Source organism: Mustela nivalis (genome assembly GCF_964662115.1).
Source record: "Mustela nivalis genome assembly, chromosome: 8".
NCBI classification, from domain to species: Eukaryota; Metazoa; Chordata; class Mammalia; order Carnivora; family Mustelidae; genus Mustela; species Mustela nivalis.
This window is the reverse complement of record NC_139027.1, coordinates 118,926,791-118,949,649: the sequence shown is the minus strand read 5'-3', so window position 1 is coordinate 118,949,649 and position 22,859 is coordinate 118,926,791. Positions and strand designations below refer to the sequence as shown.

The following is a 22,859-nucleotide window of genomic DNA, read 5'->3' as shown; positions in this document are numbered from 1 at the left end:
AGCCTGATCCCAGGACCCTGACTGAGATCATGAGCTGAGCCGAAGGTAGACGCTTTAACCCACTGAGCCACCCAGGTGCCCCGATGTATAGTTCTTTTAAAAGGCAGGTGTGGTAGCGGTTGTTGCAACACATTTGGGAGTTTCAGCTGAATGATACTTCAGCACACCCCTGCCATGGGACCCGCAGCAGGCTACCTCAAGCACAGACACCTTGGTTACATCCTCTGTAAAAGGGGGACTAATAACAGAACAAGCCTTAGAGGATCATATTCGGGAGTAAACGGGCCAACACGTGGAAAGCGGAACAGCCTCTGAGCACTGGCAGAATTCCATGAACAGCACCCTGCACCCTTCTCACTGCGGTTGAAGAAACAGAGGTGTGGAGTCGGAGGGGGTGGGGTTACAACAGGCAACTGCTGTTTTTGTTTGCTTGGCATCCCTTACTATGGGAAATTGTTCTTTCCACACATTCCAAGGGATTTGGGTGGGGCTAAAACTCAAAGTATCCAATATCCTTGGAGTATGTAGCCTGTAAACAGAACTGTCCTGGATATAGTGACTGGTCCAAGATGTGCAAAGAGTAATCCAAGCTGGGCCCATCAGAAACCTCTGGGATTTACCTCTATAAAATACACTGAAGTAGGGAAGGAGAGACCTTTTTCCTCTAGGCTTTCCAAGCTGGCTAGTGTAAGCCCAGAGTGATCTGTGACATGCCCTCACCACCTCCTCACAGGGAAGATTTTTGGCAAAGGAGCAGAATGCGCCAGAGAAAAGAACAGTGGAGAAAGACTCCTAAGGCTACTCCTTAAGCCCCCAGATCTATCCAGATAGATTGATGACTTACCAACCAATCAAGTTCCCTTAGCACATAAACCAGTGTGACCTGTTTCTATCTGAAGGACTCTTAGATGACAGAGAGCTGAAGTGAGTTGGCAGTAAAATATTGGAGCTGAGAATCTAAAACCAGGTCTCAGTGCTACCAAAGCTCACACGTGACGGCCTTTCCCACTTGTGGGAGCGGGGCAGATGCTTGTGATTCAGGAGAGAGGGACTGGGCAGATGGGAGAGGTTCTGGATGTGTACCACACAGGGGAACGACAGTGGCGGAGCCCTAGAAAGCCTGACCGGAGAATGAGTTTTGAGGGAAACCCCTCGGCTCAACCCGTTTGGGGAAGTTGTCTCACCTCAGGCTCCTAACCCTTGCAAGAGATTCCGGAGACATGACAACAGGACAATGGAATATTTATTTACAATTGGACCAAAAAAAGGCATACAGGCATCTTTTAATTAAAAATAATAATGACGATGATTAAAAAAGTCAGAAAAGTTGATGATGTTTGAACCCTTGGTGAGGAGTCCATTTCCCTATTCCCGCCCAAAAGAAATCTCTGAGGGAAAAAATCCGAGATTTGAGTGAACAAAAGCCTGCGATATCGTTCTCTGCTGTTTGGGTTCCCTTTTCTCCAACCCGATTCTTGGTGGACACCGCCTGGCAATACGGAGTCACTGAGAGCAAGGTTGAGAAGTTCACTGGTTTGATTGGTGGAGGGGGTGGGGGCTGCTGGGGGGAATCTGGAGTTGGGGTGCAGGGTGTTAAGGGGGTGGGGTGTGTTCCTAGCTTAGCCAGCATCCTGAGCTTTGTCTCGTGGCGGGAGTATCAAAGGGGCCGAAGCAAGGATAATCCCAGGGTGGGTTTGGTCTTTGCAACTTCAGAACAAATGTCTGGGACATGCACAGGGTGGGCAGGGGGATGGGCGCCGACCAGAGGAGTCAGGCTTGCCACCTTAGCTCCCTTTCTAACTTGGCTCCTTGCCTATTTCTGGGAATTGGGGACAGAGTGACAGAACAGACCTTTTATCTCCCTTCCCACGAGCGGTTTTCTGGATGTCTCCCAAAGGAGGCAAGAATCTCATGGGAGGTGGAGGGGACAGGGCTGGCTAGACCTGGGTGTGAGCATTGAGGCTAGGGGACGTCAGGGGGAGAACGCCTCTCTCTAGCCACCTAAAGGAGGGCATGTGGGGTCTCCCAGCCTTGCTCTGCCCTGGAAGCAGGAGAGGAGAGGGCCCGCCACCAGTAAACTTTGCAAAGAGCAGCAACCCCCCCGAGGAAAGTACTGGGGAGCAATCCTGAGGGGTGAGGACCCTCGTTCCAGACAGACACGTGGATGCTTGGCTTGACTCTGTGAATACTTGGCCCTGGACCCAGGGCTTCTTGGCACGAATAGTTCACTGCAAGTCTCTTCTCTGGTCCAGCCAACTCCCACTGCTCTGAGCAGGGGTGAGTCCTGCTGTCCCGGGGCATGCAGCCCCGAGCACTTCCAAGGGATTTTCCTTGGAGCAACCAAGACTTGGTTGACCTGGAGGCCTGGCTGGAAGCCCTGCCTTAGGCCACCCAGGGAGGGGCTGGGGGAGAGAGAAGAGTGAGGGGCAGGGCTGGTAGAGGCTGGCTGGCACTGAGGATGCATGTCCGAGCCAGAGCTGTGCTTTGTCGCGGCATCAATGGCGAGCTTGGGCCGTGAGAGGCTTGGGAACCTCACCGAAGCCCCAGAAGGCCAGGCATTTCCTCTTCCAGTTAATCGTGGGGTGGCCAACAGCCTGAGGAACTGAGGTGGAGACAGTGACCAAAACCCAGTGTCTTGGTGATTTATCCATCCTGGATCCATGTGTTAAAAAAACTAAGGAGAAAACCCCCAACCAAAAAAATAAACCTGAATAAACAGGTCTGAGAGTTCCTGCTGGAGGGAACTTTCTTAGCACTGAAGAAAAAACCACCCACAAAAAACTCATCCCCCACAGAACTGGAATAAAATGATGAAGGAAAGTCCAAGATTTATCTACAGGCCCTCCCGCGCCCACGCAGCCCCGCGATCCAGGAACACCGTGCCAGGAGTTATATTCCAAACGAGCACGAGTTATTTTATTGGCGTGCCTGCAGTTCCCCACGCAGAGTGTGGCTTCCTGTCCATGGACGGAGGGGGCCTGGCCACATCCACCCCATCAGTCTATCTTCACAGCAGCGTAGATCTTGCGGACAAACATGTAGGCTGCGTAGAAGCCGATGGTGCCCGTGAGAAGCCAGAAGGACAGGACCATGAGGGCCGTGTAGCCAAAGTACAGGAGAGAGGGGATGAACTCAACGATGTCCAGCTGGGGCACGAGTGGAGAGAGAAAGGGGTGTGGGGGGACACTTAGTGCCAGCCTACCATGGCCAGCAGGGGTGCCCCCGCCCCGACCTTCTCACTGATCTTTTGGCGAAGCTAAAGCCTGGGAAGGGGAAGGGGCTCACTCCCAGTGGGCAGTGAGGGGCCGCCAGAGCTCACGGCCACGGCAAGCCTTTGTAGGCACCCGGGGCCATGCATTGCTTCCAGTGCTCGTGACCCCCATAGCAGATGGGGCACAGCAGGGTCCAACCACACCCACAGTTACCCAACTAGGAAGCAGAAGGACATGGGATTTCAGACTGGGGCTGGAGGGCTGGGGGAGGTCTAGGACCCAATTCCACTGACTCGGTCCATTTCTGCCCTGTGTGGGGAGCAGGGTACAGGACTCTTCCTGGAGACAGGCCTGGGAGCTCACTGGGAAATGGGGGGAGGGGTGCCCTCCAGGGGGCGGGGCCAGAAGGCCTTAGGCAGGAAGGGCCACAGCTGTATCACTTCTTCACCCTCCACAATCCCCAGAACAGCACAGCGACATTCCTGGAGGGCTGGAGCGGCAGCCAGGGAGGGGAGGGAGGAGAGAGAGGAGAGAGGCATCCAAGGCTCCCAGCTTAAGGAGTTCTCGCCTCCTGAGAACACTTCCATCACTGTGGTTAACATCTCCCAGGGTTTGCATCTGGGAGCACATGGGACTGCTCTGTCAAGGGTAGCGGCTTAGCAGAGACACCAGGACCTGGGCTGTGCTGGTGTTTCCTGGGCTAACTGGAGCGAGGCTGGAACCATGGTCTCAAGATGTGCTTGGCACACCAGGGCCCGAGTGGGGACTATGCCAGGACTCGTGGACAGAGACATGGTCACAAATGTCAGGAGCTCAGAGGAAATCAATAAAGACCTTCTCCCCAAGGTCAAATATCCTCAAGCCAGGAGATGAAGGCCATGTTTTCAGGCTCAACCCTCCCATTTCACAAGCTTTCTCAGGGCTGGAGAAGGGGTGAGGGAGGAAGGGGACAGGGCAGTGGTAAACCCAGTGGTGAAACTGGGAAAGGGACAAGGCAAACAGGCATGGCCAGAAAGGCTCTTAGAATTCCACAGGCCAAGGCTGTCATTTTACAGTCAGGCTCTGGGACACGGGGTGGAGGTTTTTAGAACAGAGAGGAAAGCCTGGGCACAGGGAGGAAGAAGGACAGGAGGTTGTGATAGGACCCTGGGGGGCAATACCGGAGGCCATGTAGCTAGGTTTTCTTTGCTCAACACTATCTCCCATCTTCCATCTTCCTGAGGTTTTGGGGTACCTACTCCCTGCTCTGCGGTCCTGTTGGGGCTGTCAGCTTTAATACAACACCTATGCTGGGTAGCTGATGAGAGCAGACCATTCCACTGGACCTGTGTAACAGTGCGGGATGGCGTGTAACCTGGTCTGAGCAGCTTCCCTGGGACTGATCACCTGACAGTAGAGGAAGGATGTTCTTCTAGCTCTAGGGCTGTGAGGTTGGAAAAAGAAGACTCTAGGGCTGCCCCGGCATCTTTCCACTCTGAGGCAAGGTCCTGCATGCAGATTAAAGCCAAGAAAACACACATCCAACATCCTTTGAAATGCTGGATTTAACTATGCCTAAAGCTAGAACTCCGGCTTCTTCAATTTCCAGGGATACCAGTCAATACATTCTCTTTTTTGCTTAAGCCAGCTGATACTCAGTTTTAGTCACTTTTTACTCAAGAGTTCTGATCAATATGGGCTATAGAGGAGGGAAATTAGATTTGTTCTGGTTGATTCTAGGACTGAGACTATGGCCTAAAGACAGAAGTGACAGCGGGGCGGGTTTCAGTGTGAATCAAGGAAGACCTCTGTAACGACAGGAGCTAGCCAAAGAGCAGGAGCATGCCAGGAGGGGATATCTCCTGTCACTGGATGTGCCAGAGCAGGGGTCAGAGAACTTCTTCTCAAAGGGCCAGATTATACAGAGTTCAGGTTTTGTCGGCCACGTGGCCTCTGTCACAACCATGCTACGCTGCCACTACCGTGTGAGAGCAGCCGCAGATGTATGTAAATGAACGAGCACGGCTGTGTTCCAGCCACACCTCGTTTACAGAAACAGGCCCACCAGCACACGGGCTCGAGTTTGCTGACTGCTGAGCTCCGCGATCCCTTGCTGGGACGGCTGGAGAACAGGGGCACAGTCAGCAAACCGGAAGCAGGGCTGGAGCACCACCTCGGGATGACCCACACCGTCCTCTCTAACCTGACCGTTTTGCGAGAGGACATCCCAAGCTCCCACCACCTGGCCCGTGACTCTGGTTTGGGAACACAGCCTGGCCGCAAACAGAGGACTGCCTCTCTTTGGGTTCTGGAGACCCGAAGCACAGCGGGGGAGACCATCTTCAGTGGCACCCCTGGGAGGGAGGGGTCCACCACAGCGAGCCTATACTCCTTTCAGGGGCTCACGTGGCTTACGTGTCACGTGTGAACCTACCACAACGAGCGTGGCGAGCGGGCAGTGCTGTATTCTTACTCACTCGGCTCTTGGGGGCAGCGAGCTCTGTGGGTATACCCGAGTTCCTAAAGGTGCTAAAGGTGCTCTCAGTACTTTTTGCTTCTGTCTTTATGAACTCCTTCTCATCTACTTTCTTTGTTCTTTCATGTTATTGCTCTTTTTCCTAACCCAAGGAATGTACGACATTTCCAGTCTCTCTCATTTCTTATGAATAGCAAGCACTGTAAGATGAGAGATCTCCTTTAAGTTCTGCTTTGGCTGTATCTCATAGGTTTTGCTGCAGTATTCTCACTGTCCTTTATCGTAAGGCTTTTGTCCCTCAAAACACACAGAACACGGATCCTCTCTGTCCTAAAAAGATGCATGCTCTAGAACAAAATGGCTTTGGTTCTCCCCACTCGTGGCACGAGAGACTCAGACACTTTGGTTTTTCCCCAGCACCCTCCTCACCCCCAGCCGGCGCTGAGAGGGCTGGGGGCCTCCTCACACAGGGCCGTACCTTGTTAACAAAGTAAAAGATGGCATAGACGAGGACGTAGAAGGCAGATCCCCCGGAGACTAGGAAATTCCTCCACCACCAGCGGTAATCCTGAAGAGGAAAAAAAGCAGAGTCATTTTCTCCAGGTGTAATCTCTTCCGGAAGGTTCATGGTTGCCTGAGGAGCTAAAGGCCTTAGGCGAGAACAGTAATATTTGGGGTGATGGGAATGTTTTATATCTGGACTGTGATCGTGGTTACACAACTGTACGCATTTCTAAAAATGCATACAGGAGATGGAGACTAAAAAGGATAAACTCTACTGTTCATCAATGAGATCTCAATTAAAAAAAAAAAGATCACCGAGGGCCACAGCAAAAAAACAACTAACATTTCCTGAGCAAATGCTCAGGACGTGCCAGGCACCATTCTAAGTGCTCTACGTGAATCAGCTCGTTCACTCCTTGTAGTAGGCCCATCAGGCCCTATTGCTGCCGTGTCACATGATGAGGGATGGAAGGCACAGAGAAGTTATGAAACTGTCCAACCACAACTACTAACGGAGAAGCCAGGGTTTTAGCACCAGCTGTGTGTCCCAGAGCCCGTATCGAGGGGCCCTGCCAAGAGCTAGTGCCCAGAGGGAGGGAAGGCCACCCAATCTGCATCAGCTACTGGAGAAGCCACTACTGGAGTGGACTTTGTACTGACAATCTACCATCCTTCTCTCATGTTGCTGTGACTACTGCACGTGACTATGCTGTGAGGTAGGGATCAACTCCAGTCTACAGCTGAATAAAGCAAGGCTTAGCGAAGTGAAGTGATGTACTTGCCCAAGAGCTCATAGCCAGAGGAAGGAGGTCCACCTGGGAAACCCAGACAGCTTCAATGACCCATTCAATGCAGGCCCCAGCTCCCCTCACCCCCAAATCCCGGCCCCACTCCCCTTACCTCTGCACAGAGCTGGAAGTACACCATGACGATGCTGATTTGTGAACACGACACCACCAGGATGATGAAGACAAGGAACAGGAAGCCAAAAAGGTAATAGAACTGATTCTCCCAGATGGCCTGTGGACACATCACAGCTGGCCTTCAGCTTGGCCTGCCTTCATGCAGCATACACTGCCTGCTCTCAGAAAACCACCCTGCAGTTATGACTACCACACCAGCTGCCACCAGGGAAGGGCACCATCATGATATCACTGGGGTCTGTGGGCCTGGCATGTGGCTCTGACGGCCCCTTTCTCTGGGTGAGCCAGGCTGTTCTTAGGGAGCGGCTGGGGCATGGGTGACCCTGCAATGGGTAGACCCCAGCCTGAACTCAACAGCTTGTGGAAAACAATGAATCCCGCCCCAATCAAAATCACACAGCGGCCACCACCAGGGCAGCCTCCTGCATGCTACGTCAGGTGCTACATGCTTTACGTGCATCCATCTCCAAATTTAAGTCTATAAAAGTGTGGCCATTTACAGGTGAGGAAGCCAAGGCTCAGAGAGGCTGGTGATTCATTCGCTCAGGGTCCCACAGAATAAGGTGGCCTCCTGGGGTGGGGGGGGCAGGCAGCCAACCCATCCTCTGACCCTTTCTTAGGCAGGGCTGGGTGGGGCAGGCCACTGAGCCAGGTCAGCAGGCATAGGTGTCTTTGAGAAGTGCTTCTGCCAACTTCCACCTTGGCAGGGCTGGGCAGGGGTCAGCATCATCACGACAGCCACTATTAAACAAGTACTGCCTGAATGCCAAGCATGTGCCTCTTCTGGAAATTCCCACTCCAGCCTCACGGTGATCTAGAGAGTTAGGAATCATTCCCCCCACTTTCCTAAGAGTTCTGAGTAGCAGACCAAGATGTGTGGGGACCTGGAACTCAAAGCAGAGGCTGCAGGATGAACAATGGTGGAGTCTGGCTGCAAGGCTACCGAAGCAGCTCCAACTTCCCACACCAGACCCCCACACATGTGGCCTATCTCATGTTTCCTTCCAAGCCATCCCGAGGGGCGGGACTGTCAATCCCATTTTGGGGTGATGAGTGGGGACCCCGAGAGACGAAAGGGCCCGTCTGAAATCTCACAGGTGGTAAGAGGCAGAGCAGATGAGCAGAGGGACAGGGATCAGGCTAATGCACAGGGCAGGGGAGCGTCCCCACCAACCCTGTGGGCTGACCCAGCCCTGGGGAGAAGCGGTACTCACGCTGAAGATGAAGAAAAGCTCGATGAACATGGCACCGAAGGGCAGGATCCCGGCCATGAGAATGCTGCAGCACAAGGGGAGGGTTAATGCCGCCAGGAGACCCAGACCACTGGGGGACCCGGGCTCCTCCCAGGCGGCCCAGAGGACGGTGCGCACACAGCTGTGGTGGTTCTAGCTCCCTGGCATGCTTTCGTACCATACAGCCTCCTGAGAGGGTGGCAAGGTGGGCACCATTCTCCCCATTTTATTGATGGGGAAACTGAGGTACAGAGAGGTAGGTAAGTTGCCTAGATCTGAGTGATGGTCTTAACCTGCCTCACCTGCATTCTTCCACCCCTTCCTTCCCTGTCCCGGTTCCTATGCCAACACCAAGTCTGGCTACAACTTGGTCCTCTTGAACCTGGAGTGAAGTTAAACTTTCATGAAGTCTACTAGAGCCTACTGGAGCTGCTGAACATCAGTCACAACAACCCTGGGGGAGGGGACTCGTTCCATGTCCTCCCAAAGAAATGGCTGAGGACAGCATCGGCCTTGGCCCTGCTGGAGACTCACCCGACAAACCGGTTCATGTACCATCGCTGTTCAGGGATCTGCCGGGGAATCTGGTTGGTGCGCACGGGGTTGTCATACGGCTGCTTGCGGAAGCCGAAGTAGTAGCCCAGGTAGACAAGGGGCAGGGAGATCCCAAACCACATGCACAGCAGGGCCACCATGGTGGGGAAGGGCACCTGCGGGCACAGCGCCATGAGCCACCCCCCATAAGGCCCAGGGGTTGTGCAGGGGGGAGAGGGACCCATCGGGTCCCAAAGAAGGAGGGCCACCATGGTGGGGAAGGTCCTGCAGACACCCCCCACCCCCTTCAAGGTTCCTGGCCAGAACCTCCTGGGACTGAGTCAGCCCTGGGGAAAAGCGGAGGGCACATGGAGGACCATTTGGGCTATGAGGTGGAGAAGGAACCACGGCATCCCAGAGGAGCTTGTCAGCCAGGGAGGAAGTAGAGAAAGAACAAAGAAGGACCAAGAACATGAGGGGGAGATGAGGCCAGAATGAAGGAGAATTAGGTGGTATGTGAACTGGAGACAAAAGGGCAAAAACACAAGTGTACAAATCGTATGTTCCCAGTTTTGTTAAAATAATACATCATAAATATACTATGAAGTAAAAAAAAAAAAAAAAGCAGGTTACAAAACTGTATGTATAAGACTCCATTTTAAGGGGCGCCTGGGTGACTCAGTGAGTTAAGCCACTGCCCTCCGCTCCGGTCATGATCTCGGTCCTGGGATCGAGCCCCGCATTAGGCTCTCTGCTCTGCCGGGAGCCTGCTTCTCCGTCTCTCTCTGCCTACTTGTGATCTCTCTCTCTCTGTCAAATAAATAAATAAAATCTTAAAAAAAAAAAAAAAGACTCCATTTTAAGAGAACCACCCCAATATTTATATGTTTATGTGTCTACAGAGGGCTGTGGCCAGAAGTTAACAATACTTCCTCAGGTAGGGGTTAGAACTGACTTTTCATTTGCTTCTTTTCCTGTTCATTTCAGTATTGTTTTTACAAGAATCATGCAAACTGGAGGAAGCGAATTAATATGGGCAAAGTGTTTAGAACAGTACTTACTCCAATGCAAGCATGATATAAATGTTTGCTATTTCATTATAAATTTAAAATTTCATCATTCTATTTTAAATATAGCTTAAAAGACTGCAAAAATATACTAACGATGTGGACACATCGTTAAGATTACAGATTACATCAACTTCTCTGTACTTTCCAAAATTTCTCCGATGAGTATTTATCATGAGTGGTTGGTAACTGGGAAGAAAATGTTGAGAGAGAAAAGGAACAACAGGTAGAAAAGAGGAAGTGAGAAGAGCATGACTGTCTTTTCTGAGGGCGACTTCCCAGACTGCTGCAAAGAAGCCTGTCCTCTCACACCCCAGAAGACCTCTAACAAATGGGCACCTGCAGTGAGGGGAGTGGCTCTACCCGCTAAGGCTCCAGGGCAAAGGCCTGCCCCACCTCCCCTGCAGCCCTGCCAGGGATTGAGGGAGCGGATGGAAAACCCATCTCCCTGCCCCCCACCGAGCTCACAGTCCTACTCAGTGAGTCTTGGGCAGCTGCAGGCAATGACTGGGGCAGGCAGGATCCCTGCACTGAAGGCAGGACAACTTGTGGGGACTGGATCCAAGGGGCAGGGACAAGAGGAGGAGAGCCCTGTTTGGGATACTGACCTAATAAACTCACACCAGGCAGCTTTCCCTTGGCTCAGGCCAAGGGAGATTCCCCAGCTGGCCCCTGGGCTGTGGAAATCTCCCTTTAGAGAAGTGAGCTTTGGCCAGCTCTCTGCAAAAGTGCACAAGAAGGCCAGGGCCGGGGCATGGGCAGCTGGATGGGCAGGGAGGGGGAAACCCCGGGGAGCCCTCAGGCCCCGGGGCTGGGAACGGAACTCCGGGGACTCAAAAAAGGGAAGAGAACAGCAGGAAGTGACCTCCCAGAGTGGGACCCAGCACAGCTGGTACCCCCTTACTTACTGCTCCTGATGAGTGCTTTCCCCAGATGAAGCAGTTCAAAACGAAGCAGATGCCAAAAACCACGCCAGGGTAGAGTGTTGCCGTCTGCAAGCAAGGGAGACCAGGCTGGGGTGCTGCCACCTGTTCCAGTGGGGCTCCCAGACTAGAGGCTCTCAACCCTCCTTGTCCATCAGGATCCAGCTCCAGGGTAATTCCTTCCAGAAAGCATCCCCTGAACTGCCCATTCCTTGCCCTCATCCCATTCTGATTATGTACTGTTACCTGGCCAAGGCCTGCTGCCCCCAGAGACTGTGAGCTCCTTGGGAGAGAGTGTTGTCGTCCCTACCCCCTTCCTATCCACTGATGTACACCCAGCATTTAGAACTCAGTAGCTGCTCAATAAATATTTGTTGAGTGGGAATGAATAAATAAAACTTTTAAAAAACATGTATATGTGGATCCCAACAAAAACTGCCTAGAGTGGTGGGTAAGCCTGAACTGTCTTAGGGGTGGCAGGTGCTGGCCTCCACACACATCAGCTCACCTAATCCTATGGGCCAGATGGAAAGGATTATCATTATTTGCTTTCATTTATTTATTTAAAAAATTTTTTTGAATTTTATTTATTTGAGATAGATAGACACAATGAGAGGGGGAACATAAGCCGGGGGAGTAGGAGGAGGAGAAGCAGGCTCCCCACTGAGCAGGGAGCCTGATGCAGGGCTCGATCCTGGGATACCGGGATCATGACCTGTGCCGAAAGCAGATGCTTAACAACTGAGCCAGCCAGAGGCCCCTCATTATTCCCTTTTAAAGAAGAGGACACTGGGGCTCCTGGGTGGCTCAGTCAGTTTAACGTCTGACTTTGGCTCAGATCATGATCCCAGGGTCCTGTGATGGAGCCTCAAACTGGGCTCCTTGGGGAGTCTGCTTCTCTGTCTCCCTCTGTGCTCTTGCTCTCTTTCAAGTAAATAAATAAAATCTTAAAAAAAAAAAAAAAGAAAGAAAAAGAAGAGGACACTGAGGTCCAGCAGTGTTAAATACACACTCCAACTTCACAGTTAAGGAAGAATCAGGGGCTCAAACACAAGCAGTCTGAGCCCAGAGGCCAAGCCCCGACCCACTGAGCTATATTCTGTCCAGTCAATCTCTTCGGCTGGGGCCCAGGCACACAGAACCGAAGCCCCAGACCTACAGGAGCTTCCTTCACTGCTAGGGCTGCCTGAGCATCCAGGAGGGCCACTGACCACGATGCCTGAGGCTCCCTGCAGGCTGGCACTCGGCCTCCAACACCAACTTCACCTTTTACCCACAGCTCTCCCACACCCAGTAACTGGCTGCGGCTCCTGCATGTCGCTGTCCCTGGGCTGGTGCAGGCAGAGTGAGCACCGTCTCAGGGTATCTGCTGCCTGAGTGCTAATGCTGTGTCTAGGGCCTTCTGTGCAGTCTCCTTCCATCTACAAAACCCCTGAAAGGTAGGTGTGACCATCCCCCACTGGAGAGATGGGGAAACTGAAAAAGGACAGAGCCAGGACTAGGATCTAGGAGATTCCAGAACCCCAGGCTGCCCTGCCGGCTGCTTCAGTCCATCTAAAACCCTCCTCTTCAAGGCCCAGCTCAAATGTCATTTCCTCCCTGCCTGCACGGTCCTGCTTTACTCTGCTGTGTCTAGCAGGGCGTCTGTTGGCCCTCCTAGCAGGAATTTATAGACTGGACATCGTGCTGTCCACACAGCACAATGAGTGAGAACAGGAGAAGAGTTCCAGTGAGGCAGACAGAGCCACAGATGGAGACCCACCTCCATGGCACTACTTGTAGGCACGAGGCTCTACCTAGGCTCCTCTGGGGTGCCAAGGAGGACAAAGAAGTCAGAATGGGGGGAGGAGGGGAGGTGGCTTCTAGAGGGTGACGCTAAGACGTAAAGGATGAGGTAAGGGGCGTGAGGGAGCGGTGTGTCCATACAGAAGGGAAGACAGAGGCCAGAGGAGAGACGAGCAGTGAGAGGTCCGCATCACTACGGGCCACAGCAATGCCCAGAGCACCAGGGAAGGGTCAGAATCTTGCAGGGACACCAGGGACGCCTAGGGTCTAGGCGAGAGGCAAAAATGCCCAAAACCTGGGCAAGAGTTCTAGAGCCAGAGCTGCAGCGAGGAGGAAATTCATGGACCATTTGGCAGGCAAACCATCAACACCTGTCGTCTGAGAGGCGGTGGGCAGAAGGGAGTAGGAGGCAAGGAAGCAACCCAGCGGTATGGCCTGGGGGTCATGGTAAATGCTGCCACCACCAGAAGCAAGGAGGTGTGGGGCAGAGAGGCGGGGTGTGGCATGGGGCCTGCGGAGGGAGGTCCTGGGGTACCTGTGGGAGGCCTCCCAGGGAAGAGCTGTATAGGGTATTGTCTGGGTTCCACACCTCTGTAGATCCCTGGATCTTGTGTGCCTGAAGATGCCTGATGCATCAACAATTCAGGGCCTTTCTTTGCTTCTTCCAGAAAAGCCACCTTTGCAGCTCTTCTAGTGAGGACTTTGTGCCAGGGTTGTGGCAGCAGGAGCTGAAACAGCCTGGGCTCCTCTGGGGCTTTCAACAGAGTGGGAATGGTTTCAGGACCACTCCTAAAGGGTCTTCCAGTCTTCTGGAAGACTTCTTCCAGTCTGACACAAGGGTTTCTCGTGGCTTTAGGGGCCTCCTTGTCTGGGATAGGGTCAGGGTCATGGCTCCCTGGGAGGTAATAGGGTCAAGTTCCAGGCTTCTGCCAGTTTCTGTGGTCTTTTCTGTTGCCAGAAACTCTCCCGACCACCAGGAGGACAGAGAAGGACAGAAGCTGTCCTCCCTGAAGAGGAAATGGAGGCACGCAAATCTGAAGACAGGCTGAAAGCAACCTGGGCCTGGCTTCTTCTGCCCTGGGTAGGTAGTTCTCTGTACTCCACTGGGCAGGGTGTCCTCCCAGCAGCCCTGCTCATCAGTTTCTGGCTTTAAACTCTGACACCAAGGCTTGGTGTCAAATCCTGTTATTCTGAGTCTCCTATTTCTTCTCTTATTTTAGCCAACAAACAACATAGGCTAAAAACCACTGAAATTCAATCCCCTCTTCTTATGGATACAGCAGCAAGGGCCCTCAGAGGTCCCAAGGTGCTTGTGGTGGGAACGCAGCATTCCCTCCCCTTGGGTGTGTGACCCCCAATCCCATCCTCTGGTCCTCTATACCTCTGATCCTAAACCCCACCACAGACCACCCACACTGCTGAGAAGCCCAGGAAGAAGCTTCTCAGCTCCACACCAACACTGGGAGGAGGTTAGGATGCTTACACAGAAGGCTCCTTTCTTCCACCGATGGCCTTTCAGAGTACGGTACAGCCGGCCAGCAGCAAATCCACCGAACACCCTGTGGGGGAATGGTAGGGAGCCACACCAGGGAGATTTGTTAGTTCAAGGGCAGGCTGCCTGGGCAAGCCCCGGAGTTCACTCAGACACACCTACCCCATGAACATGAAGAGGAAGCAGGCCGTGGTCATGAGAGCTCCCCGGCTGGAGGGTGACAGCATCCCAAGCATGGCCACGACTGTGGAGGGAGAGGGAGAAGAGAGACAGGGCGGCTGATGGCCAGGGTCCCAGGGCCCCGGCCCCATCCCAGGCTGGTACTCAGGGCCCAGGGCAGATGAGGCTTGATGAGGTTCCCTCTTCCCTTGGCCTTTCTGACAGCATACTCCCTCGCTCTCTACAGAAGATTGGTCTTAGCCAGGGTTCACAGGACAGCAGCAGCTGCCAGGTGCTGGCTGGCCACACGTTCCCGGCAGCTTCCAGCCCACAGAGCACTTGCAACTGGCCAGCACAGAGCTCAGACCATCACGGATGCCTGCTCACTGCACCTGCCTTCTCGGCCCTGCGACGAGTGGGGGGTGCTGCTTATCCAGTTCTCAAATGAGAAAACAAGTTCGCAGAGGTCAAGGGAGGTGTCCAAAGTCACAAAGCCCAGCGGCGTGAGCCTGAGATACAAACTTAGGCAGATGCGCTGCTAAGAGATTAGGTCTTAAATGTTCTCATCACAAGAAAAAAAAACATGTAACTATGTGCGGTAATGAATGTTAACTAAACTTACCACTGTGATCATTTCACCATATATACACACAGCAAACTGTTGTACTGTACACCTTACATAGTGTTATGTGTCAATTAAAAAATAGTTTAAATGGTAAAAAAAGTTTTTTTAGGCAGACTGACTTCAGAACTGTCTATAATTACTATATATTAGGGTTTGGGAGGTTGTTTTCTGAGAAAAGACCTGGTGCTGACTTGCGTAAGTCACTTAAAGCCTGACTGCCGAGGGAGGCACTGGTGTGTGGTTTTGCTGAGAGTGGACGTGGGAGGCGAACCACAGTGCTGGAGCGCCCCGAGGCGCAGCCAACCACCAGAGCCTGGTGCTGAGAGGACCCGGCCCTCCTGCTGGCATAGATGACTCTGTCTGGCCCAGTGGTACAGACCTGCCCCATTCTCCAGGGGCGGGAGGCCACCTCTCTGAGACTCAGGCCTGTGCTCTCTGGTGACAGGACCCCACTGCTAGCCCCAGCAGGCCCACTCACAGATGACGATGAGGATCATACAGAAGAGCTGAATGCCTGAGCCCAGGAGGGAGCTGAGGATCATGGGGTACTGGGGGGGTCTGAAGACGTCTCCGTGTACCAGCTTCCACCCAGACTCTTCCATGGTGTCTTCCTGCAGCAAAGGGCCAGAAGTGAGGCTGCTTCTTGGGGCCCAGAGGACGCAGCTCCTGCAGGGACCCACGACCCCGGACTAGGGCTGAGGGTCCTTTGGGTGTCAGCCAGCCTCCACTCTGACCTGAGAGTACACGACATGACAAAGTACTCCCCAGAGAAATGTCACACGGAAAAGGAGGGCACAAACATGAGGCTTACAGCTACATAAAAGGCAAAACTCCTCCCCAAATTCCACAACCCTTGTGCATGGAAAAAGAGTGTAAACATCAGCACACTGAAATGTGAACTGTGAGTTTTTTTGAGTGGTGAAATTTAAAAGCAATTTTTTTTAACTTATTATAAAAATAGTATGTGCTCTTATGCAATAAAAAAGTAAAAAAAATTTTTTTGGCACATAGTATGCTTCAAATGAATAAAAAATAATAAATGTTTATAGTAGGGGCGCCTGGGTGGCTCAGTCGTTAAGCATCTGCCTTTGGCTCAGGTCATGATCCCAGGGCTCATAAGTAAACTCAAAATTAAAAAAAAAAAAAAAAAAAAAAGTAGAAAAACACAATTTATACTCCCAGCACTTAATGAGATCATTGTTTTGACACATTTCTTTTAGCTCTTTATGTATGTGTGTGTGTATATATATGCATATGTATATATAATTTTTAAACACAAAATTGGAACCAGACCCTATTTATTGCATACTTAGTTATTTTCAGGTGATGTTTGATCATAAGCATTTCCTCATTTCCAATAAATACTCTGCAATTAGTATTTTAATGTCGGTACAACTTTCTATTGTATAACTGCACCATAACATAGCCAATCCATTTTTATGGAATATCAGGCTACATCTAGTTTATTTAAATTATAAATAGGGCTATAATAAATACACCTAGACCAAGTCTTTGGGGGTTCTGATAGTTTCCTTTGGAATATTCGAAAAGAATGACATCAAAGCAAGTTAACTATTTTATAGTTCGCGCTATGTATAGCCAATACGTAACTTTTCAGGAAACTACAAATTTATACTTGCATGGTTGGCATGGAAAAGTGCTTAGCTCACATCCACCTTGCTGCCGATGACTACTATACTATATATGACTGATCTGAAGGTCCCGAACTGTCTTCTCATATTGTTTGAATCTGTTTTGGGGTGGGGTGGGGGTGGATAATCATCTCTGAGGTAAAAATGTTTTTTCACATGTTCACTTGCCATTTCCTAAGTCAGTAAATTTTTTGTTCATTCTTACATTAGAGATTTTGGGACTTTTTAAAACCAGTTCTTTTAACTATTGACTCTTTTTCAAGTTTGTCACACTTTCCTGTCTTATCTATATATTCTGACATGTGGAACAGTTTTTAGATTTTTTTAAAATTTTTTTTAAGTAGGCCCAACACCCAACATAGGGCTTGAACTCACGAACCTGAGATTAAGACCTATGTGTTGGGGTGCCTGGGTGGCTCAGTGGGTTAAAGCCTCTGCCTTCGGCTCAGGTCATGATCCCAGAGCCCTGGGATCGAGCCCCACATCAGGCTCTCTGCTCGGTAGGGAGACTGCTTCCTCCTCTCTCTGCCTACTTGTGATCTCTGTCTGTCAAATAAATAAATAAAATCTTAAAAAAGAAAAAAAAAAAAACCCAAAAAACTTTGTGTTGTACCAATTGAGCCAGCCAGGCGTCCCCAGTTTCAGATTTTTAATGTTATATTCATTAAGTTTTTTTTTCCTGTGACTTCTTCCATTGCTTTTATGCTTAGAAATTAGAAAGCTTATCCCTCTTATTTTGGGTCATTAAACATTTTTTCCTTTTCAAATTACTCTATGAAAACACACACACACACACACACACACACACACACACAGACAGACACACACACCACCACCACCACCACCACCAGCACCACCCCTTGACCCTTGGTCTGCTAGGCCCAGAGCCCTCCTGCAGGTCTGTCCTCCCTCTCCGAGTCCATCCCTCCCCAGCCAAGACCTCGTACAATGTCATCCTCCTTGTTATAGTTGGCGATGTCCTTCCGGAGGGTCCGAATGATGATCATGCTCAGGATGCCTGAAACGAACAGGGTAGGGAGGAAGAGGCCTGAGCACTGCCAACGGAGCCTCCTGGGCCTGGTGTTTCGCTGAGGGACGCTGGCACACCGGGCTTCCTCTGGTGGGCAATGGGTAGGCAGCTGCCTCAGGCTGTCTGCTGAGCAGAGCTCCACCCCAGCTATCTAGACAAGGGTTCATGGAGGGTCATTCCCCTGGCAGGGGAAGGAAAGAGCCACTGGGATGGATTTGGGCAGTCAAGGGACACTGCTTTTTATTCCAGGGAGAACAGCACTTTAGCTGCTCCACGTCTTGGTCCACCTGACCTCTGCAGCCTCACTGCTTCCCGGGCTGACCTCCCGTGCTGCCCCTGCGTGTTTGCTACTTCTGTCATCAGTTCACAGCCTCCATGCCCCTACTGGGGCTGCCTCCTGTTCCCTTTGCCCGCGGTGACCCACTCTGCCCTGCACCTGTTCCCACTTCAACTTACCCCAGGCATCCTTACCTTTCAACACCCCAAAAGGTTCAGAGGCCCCCCCCACTTGTACCTCTACAGCACCCTGTTTCCTCTCCAGGTTAAGACAATGGGCTATATGACCTCAAGCTAACTTGATCTTTTAGTCTTGGCTCATGGAACTTGAAGGACTGAGAGGTTTGGAAAGGACTTAATAACACAGCAGCTGCCCCTCAGGAAATGTTTAATAAAGAGCAGCTAAAATCACCTTTGCTTCCCATATGATACTGAAATGTGGGTGTCACTCCACCTCTGCCTACTACCCTCCCCCTGGCTCACCGGCCAGCTTCTCACCAAGCCTGTCCCCTTGCAGGGCCGTGGCCTTTGCTGGACCCATCTTTCCCTGGGTCTCTGAATGGTGGCTCCTCTCAGTCCAGAGAGGTTTTCTCTTAAGCAGCCTTTACCCCTTCTCAAGAGCTGTGTCTCTGGTCACCCTGTTTATCTGCCCCAAAGCACTTACCATTATCTAGACTCAACCACTTCTCTGCTCTTTTGTCTCTCCCAGCACCAGAACAGACTGTGAGGGTCCTGGCTAGCTCAATACAACATCCCCAGCATGGGGCATAGTCCTTGCACAGAAAGGGCAACAATGAAATCTCGTCCAATGACTCAGTGAAGGTGTGCATGGAGAGGTGTACCTCTCTTCCCCGAGGGAACTCTGCAGAAAGGAGACTGAATCTTGTTCCCCTCTGCATACCTGATGCCTAACACTGAGCACTGATGTTTGTTTTTGACCTACACTTGGCCCGAGAACACCCTAGAAGTCCCCCTTTAGTCATGGGATGCACCTCAGACCTTTATCCCTCACCCCCTTGTCCTCTCTGCCTCCCATCCGCAGATGTCTTACCTGACAGGAAGAAGACCACCACAACAGAGTTAATGATAGAAAACCAGTGGATCTGCACGTCACTCATGGTCAGGTAAGTATCCCAGCGAGAGGCCCATTTGATGTCGCTTTCCTGGAGGAGAGGGAGATAGAGTGGAAAAGCAGCGCTTAGAGTCAGACCTCTTGCTAGATACCTTCTGCCCAGACCAGAACCCTCCTCCCCTGCCACGGGCTCCAGCCCCTTCTCACCTCCCAGTGTACAGAGTAGGTGAAGTACAGCTGGTTCTCCTTGCTGGGGTCGATTTCTTGGGGCGAGGAGCTGGTACCCTCAGGCAGGGTGCATGAACTCTTCTCATCTGCCTTGATGTCTGCGAGAGACAGAGACTCAGTCTGTTCCTGTGGGGACCAGGGCCACTGCCTGGGGCTGTTCAGAGGGGTGCCCTCAGAGGCTGCCTGCTGCTGCAACCCAGGGTCTGAGGGGAGGCAACAGAGCTGTAAACTTCCTCCCCAGAGCCCTGACCTTCCTAAGAGCCTCTCGGGCTGCCGGGTGTGGAAGAGGGTGTCTGAGTCCCTCACGTGATCTCTCTTTACTCAATTCAAGTGTTCATGTATTCACTCAATCAGCCCCACAGAACAGGAAAAACACCACCGACTCCTGCTATCACATTTACTCATTCGCCAGGTCCCCAGAGTCCCAGCACACCAGTAATTCAATCACTCCGACGCTTCTGTCTTCATTTACTCCTCCGTTGATCCATTATCTGTCCATTCACTCAACCAACCACCATGTAATAAGCACCTCTCTGCCCAGCACTCTGCTGGGGAGAAAATGGTGAGAAAAGGAGACAGAGCCTCTAAACTTGAGGAAATGGCTGAGGGAAGAGATGACATCAAGAATATCATGCAATAAACATAAAGCTGTGCTCACAGTGCTCACCAGAAGCAGGATAGCACTCTGAAAGCACAGGATCTATGTCTTACATGAGATTGTTGGGGACGATTTTGTTTGGAAAACTAGGTTCCACAGGTTAAAAAAAAAAAAAGCCAGAAACCTACCACCACTATCACAGCCCAGGGGTGAGCCAGGGATGAGAGGTGAGAAGCCAGGCCAGCCCCTATTGGGTTTATGGGGCTGGGCTCTCAGACTCCAACACAACTCTTGACCCTGGACCAATTCTCGTCTCTGCAATCACTTACAGAGAGGAAGAATAGCACAGAAACCAGCTGTCTGACTACTCTGTCTGCATCACTGCCCCTTGTTCTTCAACCTAGGGGAAGCGAGCTGGCTCTTCTGAGAGGCCCAGCCAAGTCCTAGCCGCTGTTTGTTCTTGGCCAAGTCACCAATCTCTCTGAGTCTCGGGTTCCCCATCTATAACCACCACACACTTCCAGGGGTAGCGAGGGGGGTAAACAGGGAAGGTGCCAGGCCAGGACACAACAGGTGTCAGCTCTCCCCCTTGCTCAGCCTTCTCTCATGGGAATGTAGTGACTCTACCTTGGCTGGGCTCATGTGCCACACTGTGGCCTCTCAGCCATCTGAGAATCAAGTGTGAGAAGACCCTGGGTATGGAAGCCCAGGCCCATCCAGCCCGGCCCCTCTGGTCATACCTCCCCACTCACCCTCCAGCCTGATGCTCTGGGGAATCACCTCGAAGCGGACGACGCGGTACGTGTGCTCCTGATCCTCTTCCAGGTCCTCCCGGTGGTAGTAAAGGATGAACGAGAGGTGATTGTGCAGGTAAATCTAAAACAGCAGTGGAGAGAAGAAAATACCTAGTGGTCCAGAAACAACCAGAAAATCATCCCAATATCAGGTCCCTCCCCTGGGTCCAGCAGGCCCAGCTGTTTCAACCTGCCAAAAACACTGCTCTCACAGCATTCCCCATTCAGAAACCGTCCAGGGGTCTCTGGGGCTACTAGGTAGGAGTCTGGATCCCTTGGGCCTGGTGTTCACATCCTTCTATCATGTTTCCAGACATCTAGTTCACCTGGTCTCCCCATCCCTTTCCTGCCCGGTGAACAGTTCCCACACTGCAGCTCTGCTCCCGGCATTCACTCCGGCTAGAACGCCGACTCCACTCAAATCAAGCCTCCCTATTTTTTAAGACCCACCTCCTCTGTGACAACCTGAATGTACACCGAGCTCTTCTGAGCTCTGCTGGCATTGATCGTCACAGCACTAGCACCATCAGGGATGGCAACTGGGACTTAAGATGCAGGGTCCCACCTAGTCAGTTCTCTTCTGAATTGGGATCGGAAGCCCGCCGAGGTCAGGAGCTACGCCTCAAAAGAAATGGTTTTGTCCTTTACTCCCTTCATAGAAGGTTGAAGTTCAGTTTAGAAAATTAGAAAGACAGGAGAATCACTGTTATTATCATTGCCATTATTAGCATATTTCTCAGAGGCTGTGCCATAAAATAGTACACACACCAATCATCTCCTTTACTCTGCGTAACTACCCTAAGGGGCAGCTATGGACACTGGATGCCTTTTACAGATGAGGAATCAAAGGCTCAAGGTCTCTCAACAACTAGTAAGTGAGGGAGGTGGAATCCAACAGCCAAGGAGCCAGCTCTGTAAAAGCATGCTCTTGACCACTATCCTACCTAGCTCTCCTACATACTGTTCCAATTCCGTCTGTTTTTTGTTTTAATCTTATAAATATGGAATCTGACTTTTTGAGGGGCTATGCCTTCCATTTCCTGTGTAGCATCTGCCAGAGCCTTGTCCAAAGCACCGACTTTCACAGCCCATGCCCAAGGGCACCAGGAGAAACCTGCCTTGGCCATCCCACCTTTTGTTATAAACCTAGAGCTAAATATGTCCCCCTTCCCTATGGCCCCAAGGGCTCATGACTTACCAGATGAAACGCTCCCCAGCCCTTCACGCACCCTGAGACACTCTACCTTATTGACGTCTGTGAAGCCGAGTCGGTAACCGTGTTCAAACTGCACATCTTTTTCCTTCTTCTTGTCATCACCATCGCGGTTGGAGTAGAGCTCCAGCCGGGTGGCCACAGGCAGGTTGTCGGCGATGCTGGAAACCCAAGGCCCCGCTCAGTCCCCCTGGACTGCCTCTCCCATCCATGCCCACCCCACCCCAAGTCGGGGCCGGCAGGGAATGCAGGACAACTTACAGGTGGACATAGTAGTCTTCCGTGATCCGCTCGGCCACAAGCCGGCTCTGCTCCACGGTCAGGGTAACTGGCTTGCTGGATTGGCTGCACAGAACCTCACACTTCTTTTCACTGTTCATTAGCACCTGGAAAGGGGTGTTGACAATCCGGTCCCCTCTCAGCACCTCTCCTGCCGTAAGAGAGACACATGGATCTCAGAGCTTCAGCCCTGAGGTCACCAGAGCCGAGGAGACACTGCTGACTCGCAGGGCCTTTGACAGTTCCCCAGCCTGGCACTCGGTGTTCTACCCTACCTGAAGAGAGCCGGCCCCTCTGCCTCCCACCTGGCCTCCCCACTCCCGCTCTGATACCTCCACCCGACTCTCCAGGGCACGTCAAATACACCTCTGCGCCTCTGGTGCCCCTTCTTGCCCATGTTCCTGGGAAGCTCCTCCTCACCCTTCGAGCTCTGATTCTGTTCCCTCCTCCGGGAAGCCCTTCCTGACCTCCTCGGGGCCTAGCCTGTCCCTCTCTTCCCTGATTTCCCTCTGTGTAGAGGCAGCGTCATACAATACTGAGGACTGGACCGGCTACCGAGCCCTGGCTCTAACACTTACTGTCTTGATCTTGGTAAGTTATATAACCTCTATGAGCCTCAATTCCTCTATCTGCAAAATGGGGATAATAACAGTAATCATCTCACAGGGTTCCAGTGAGAAAGCAAGTCTGAGGCACACAGCAGGCTGGCAACAAATGCCTTCTTTATTTTCAGCGTCACTCCTGCACCTTTTCACACGCTGCTGATATGATTTTGCACTGGGCACTGCCATATTAAGCATCTGCCA

At 51.8% G+C, this 22,859-nt stretch overlaps 1 protein-coding gene across 2 annotated transcripts in view; it reads right to left on the bottom strand.

Moving 5' to 3' along the window:
• Positions 1-1,225: 1,225 nt before the first annotated feature.
• TM9SF4 (transmembrane 9 superfamily member 4) overlaps positions 1,226-22,859 on the bottom strand; it is a 30,351-nt gene continuing 8,717 nt past the window's right edge. The window contains exons 3-17 of one of the 2 annotated variants that reach the window (XM_082745959.1): positions 22,036-22,204; positions 21,806-21,935; positions 20,520-20,643; positions 19,149-19,267; positions 18,921-19,032; positions 17,511-17,581; positions 15,390-15,522; positions 14,290-14,371; positions 14,119-14,194; positions 10,836-10,919; positions 8,861-9,036; positions 8,309-8,372; positions 7,072-7,191; positions 6,146-6,235; positions 1,226-3,146 (exon numbers count right to left, since the gene is read on the bottom strand). In XM_082745959.1, coding sequence (XP_082602085.1) covers positions 2,997-3,146; positions 6,146-6,235; positions 7,072-7,191; positions 8,309-8,372; positions 8,861-9,036; positions 10,836-10,919; positions 14,119-14,194; positions 14,290-14,371; positions 15,390-15,522; positions 17,511-17,581; positions 18,921-19,032; positions 19,149-19,267; positions 20,520-20,643; positions 21,806-21,935; positions 22,036-22,204 — 1,700 coding nt within the window. In that variant the 3' untranslated portion in view covers positions 1,226-2,996. The remainder of the gene's footprint in view (positions 3,147-6,145; positions 6,236-7,071; positions 7,192-8,308; positions 8,373-8,860; positions 9,037-10,835; positions 10,920-14,118; positions 14,195-14,289; positions 14,372-15,389; positions 15,523-17,510; positions 17,582-18,920; positions 19,033-19,148; positions 19,268-20,519; positions 20,644-21,805; positions 21,936-22,035; positions 22,205-22,859) is intronic. The other variant, XM_082745960.1, reaches the window with a different exon arrangement.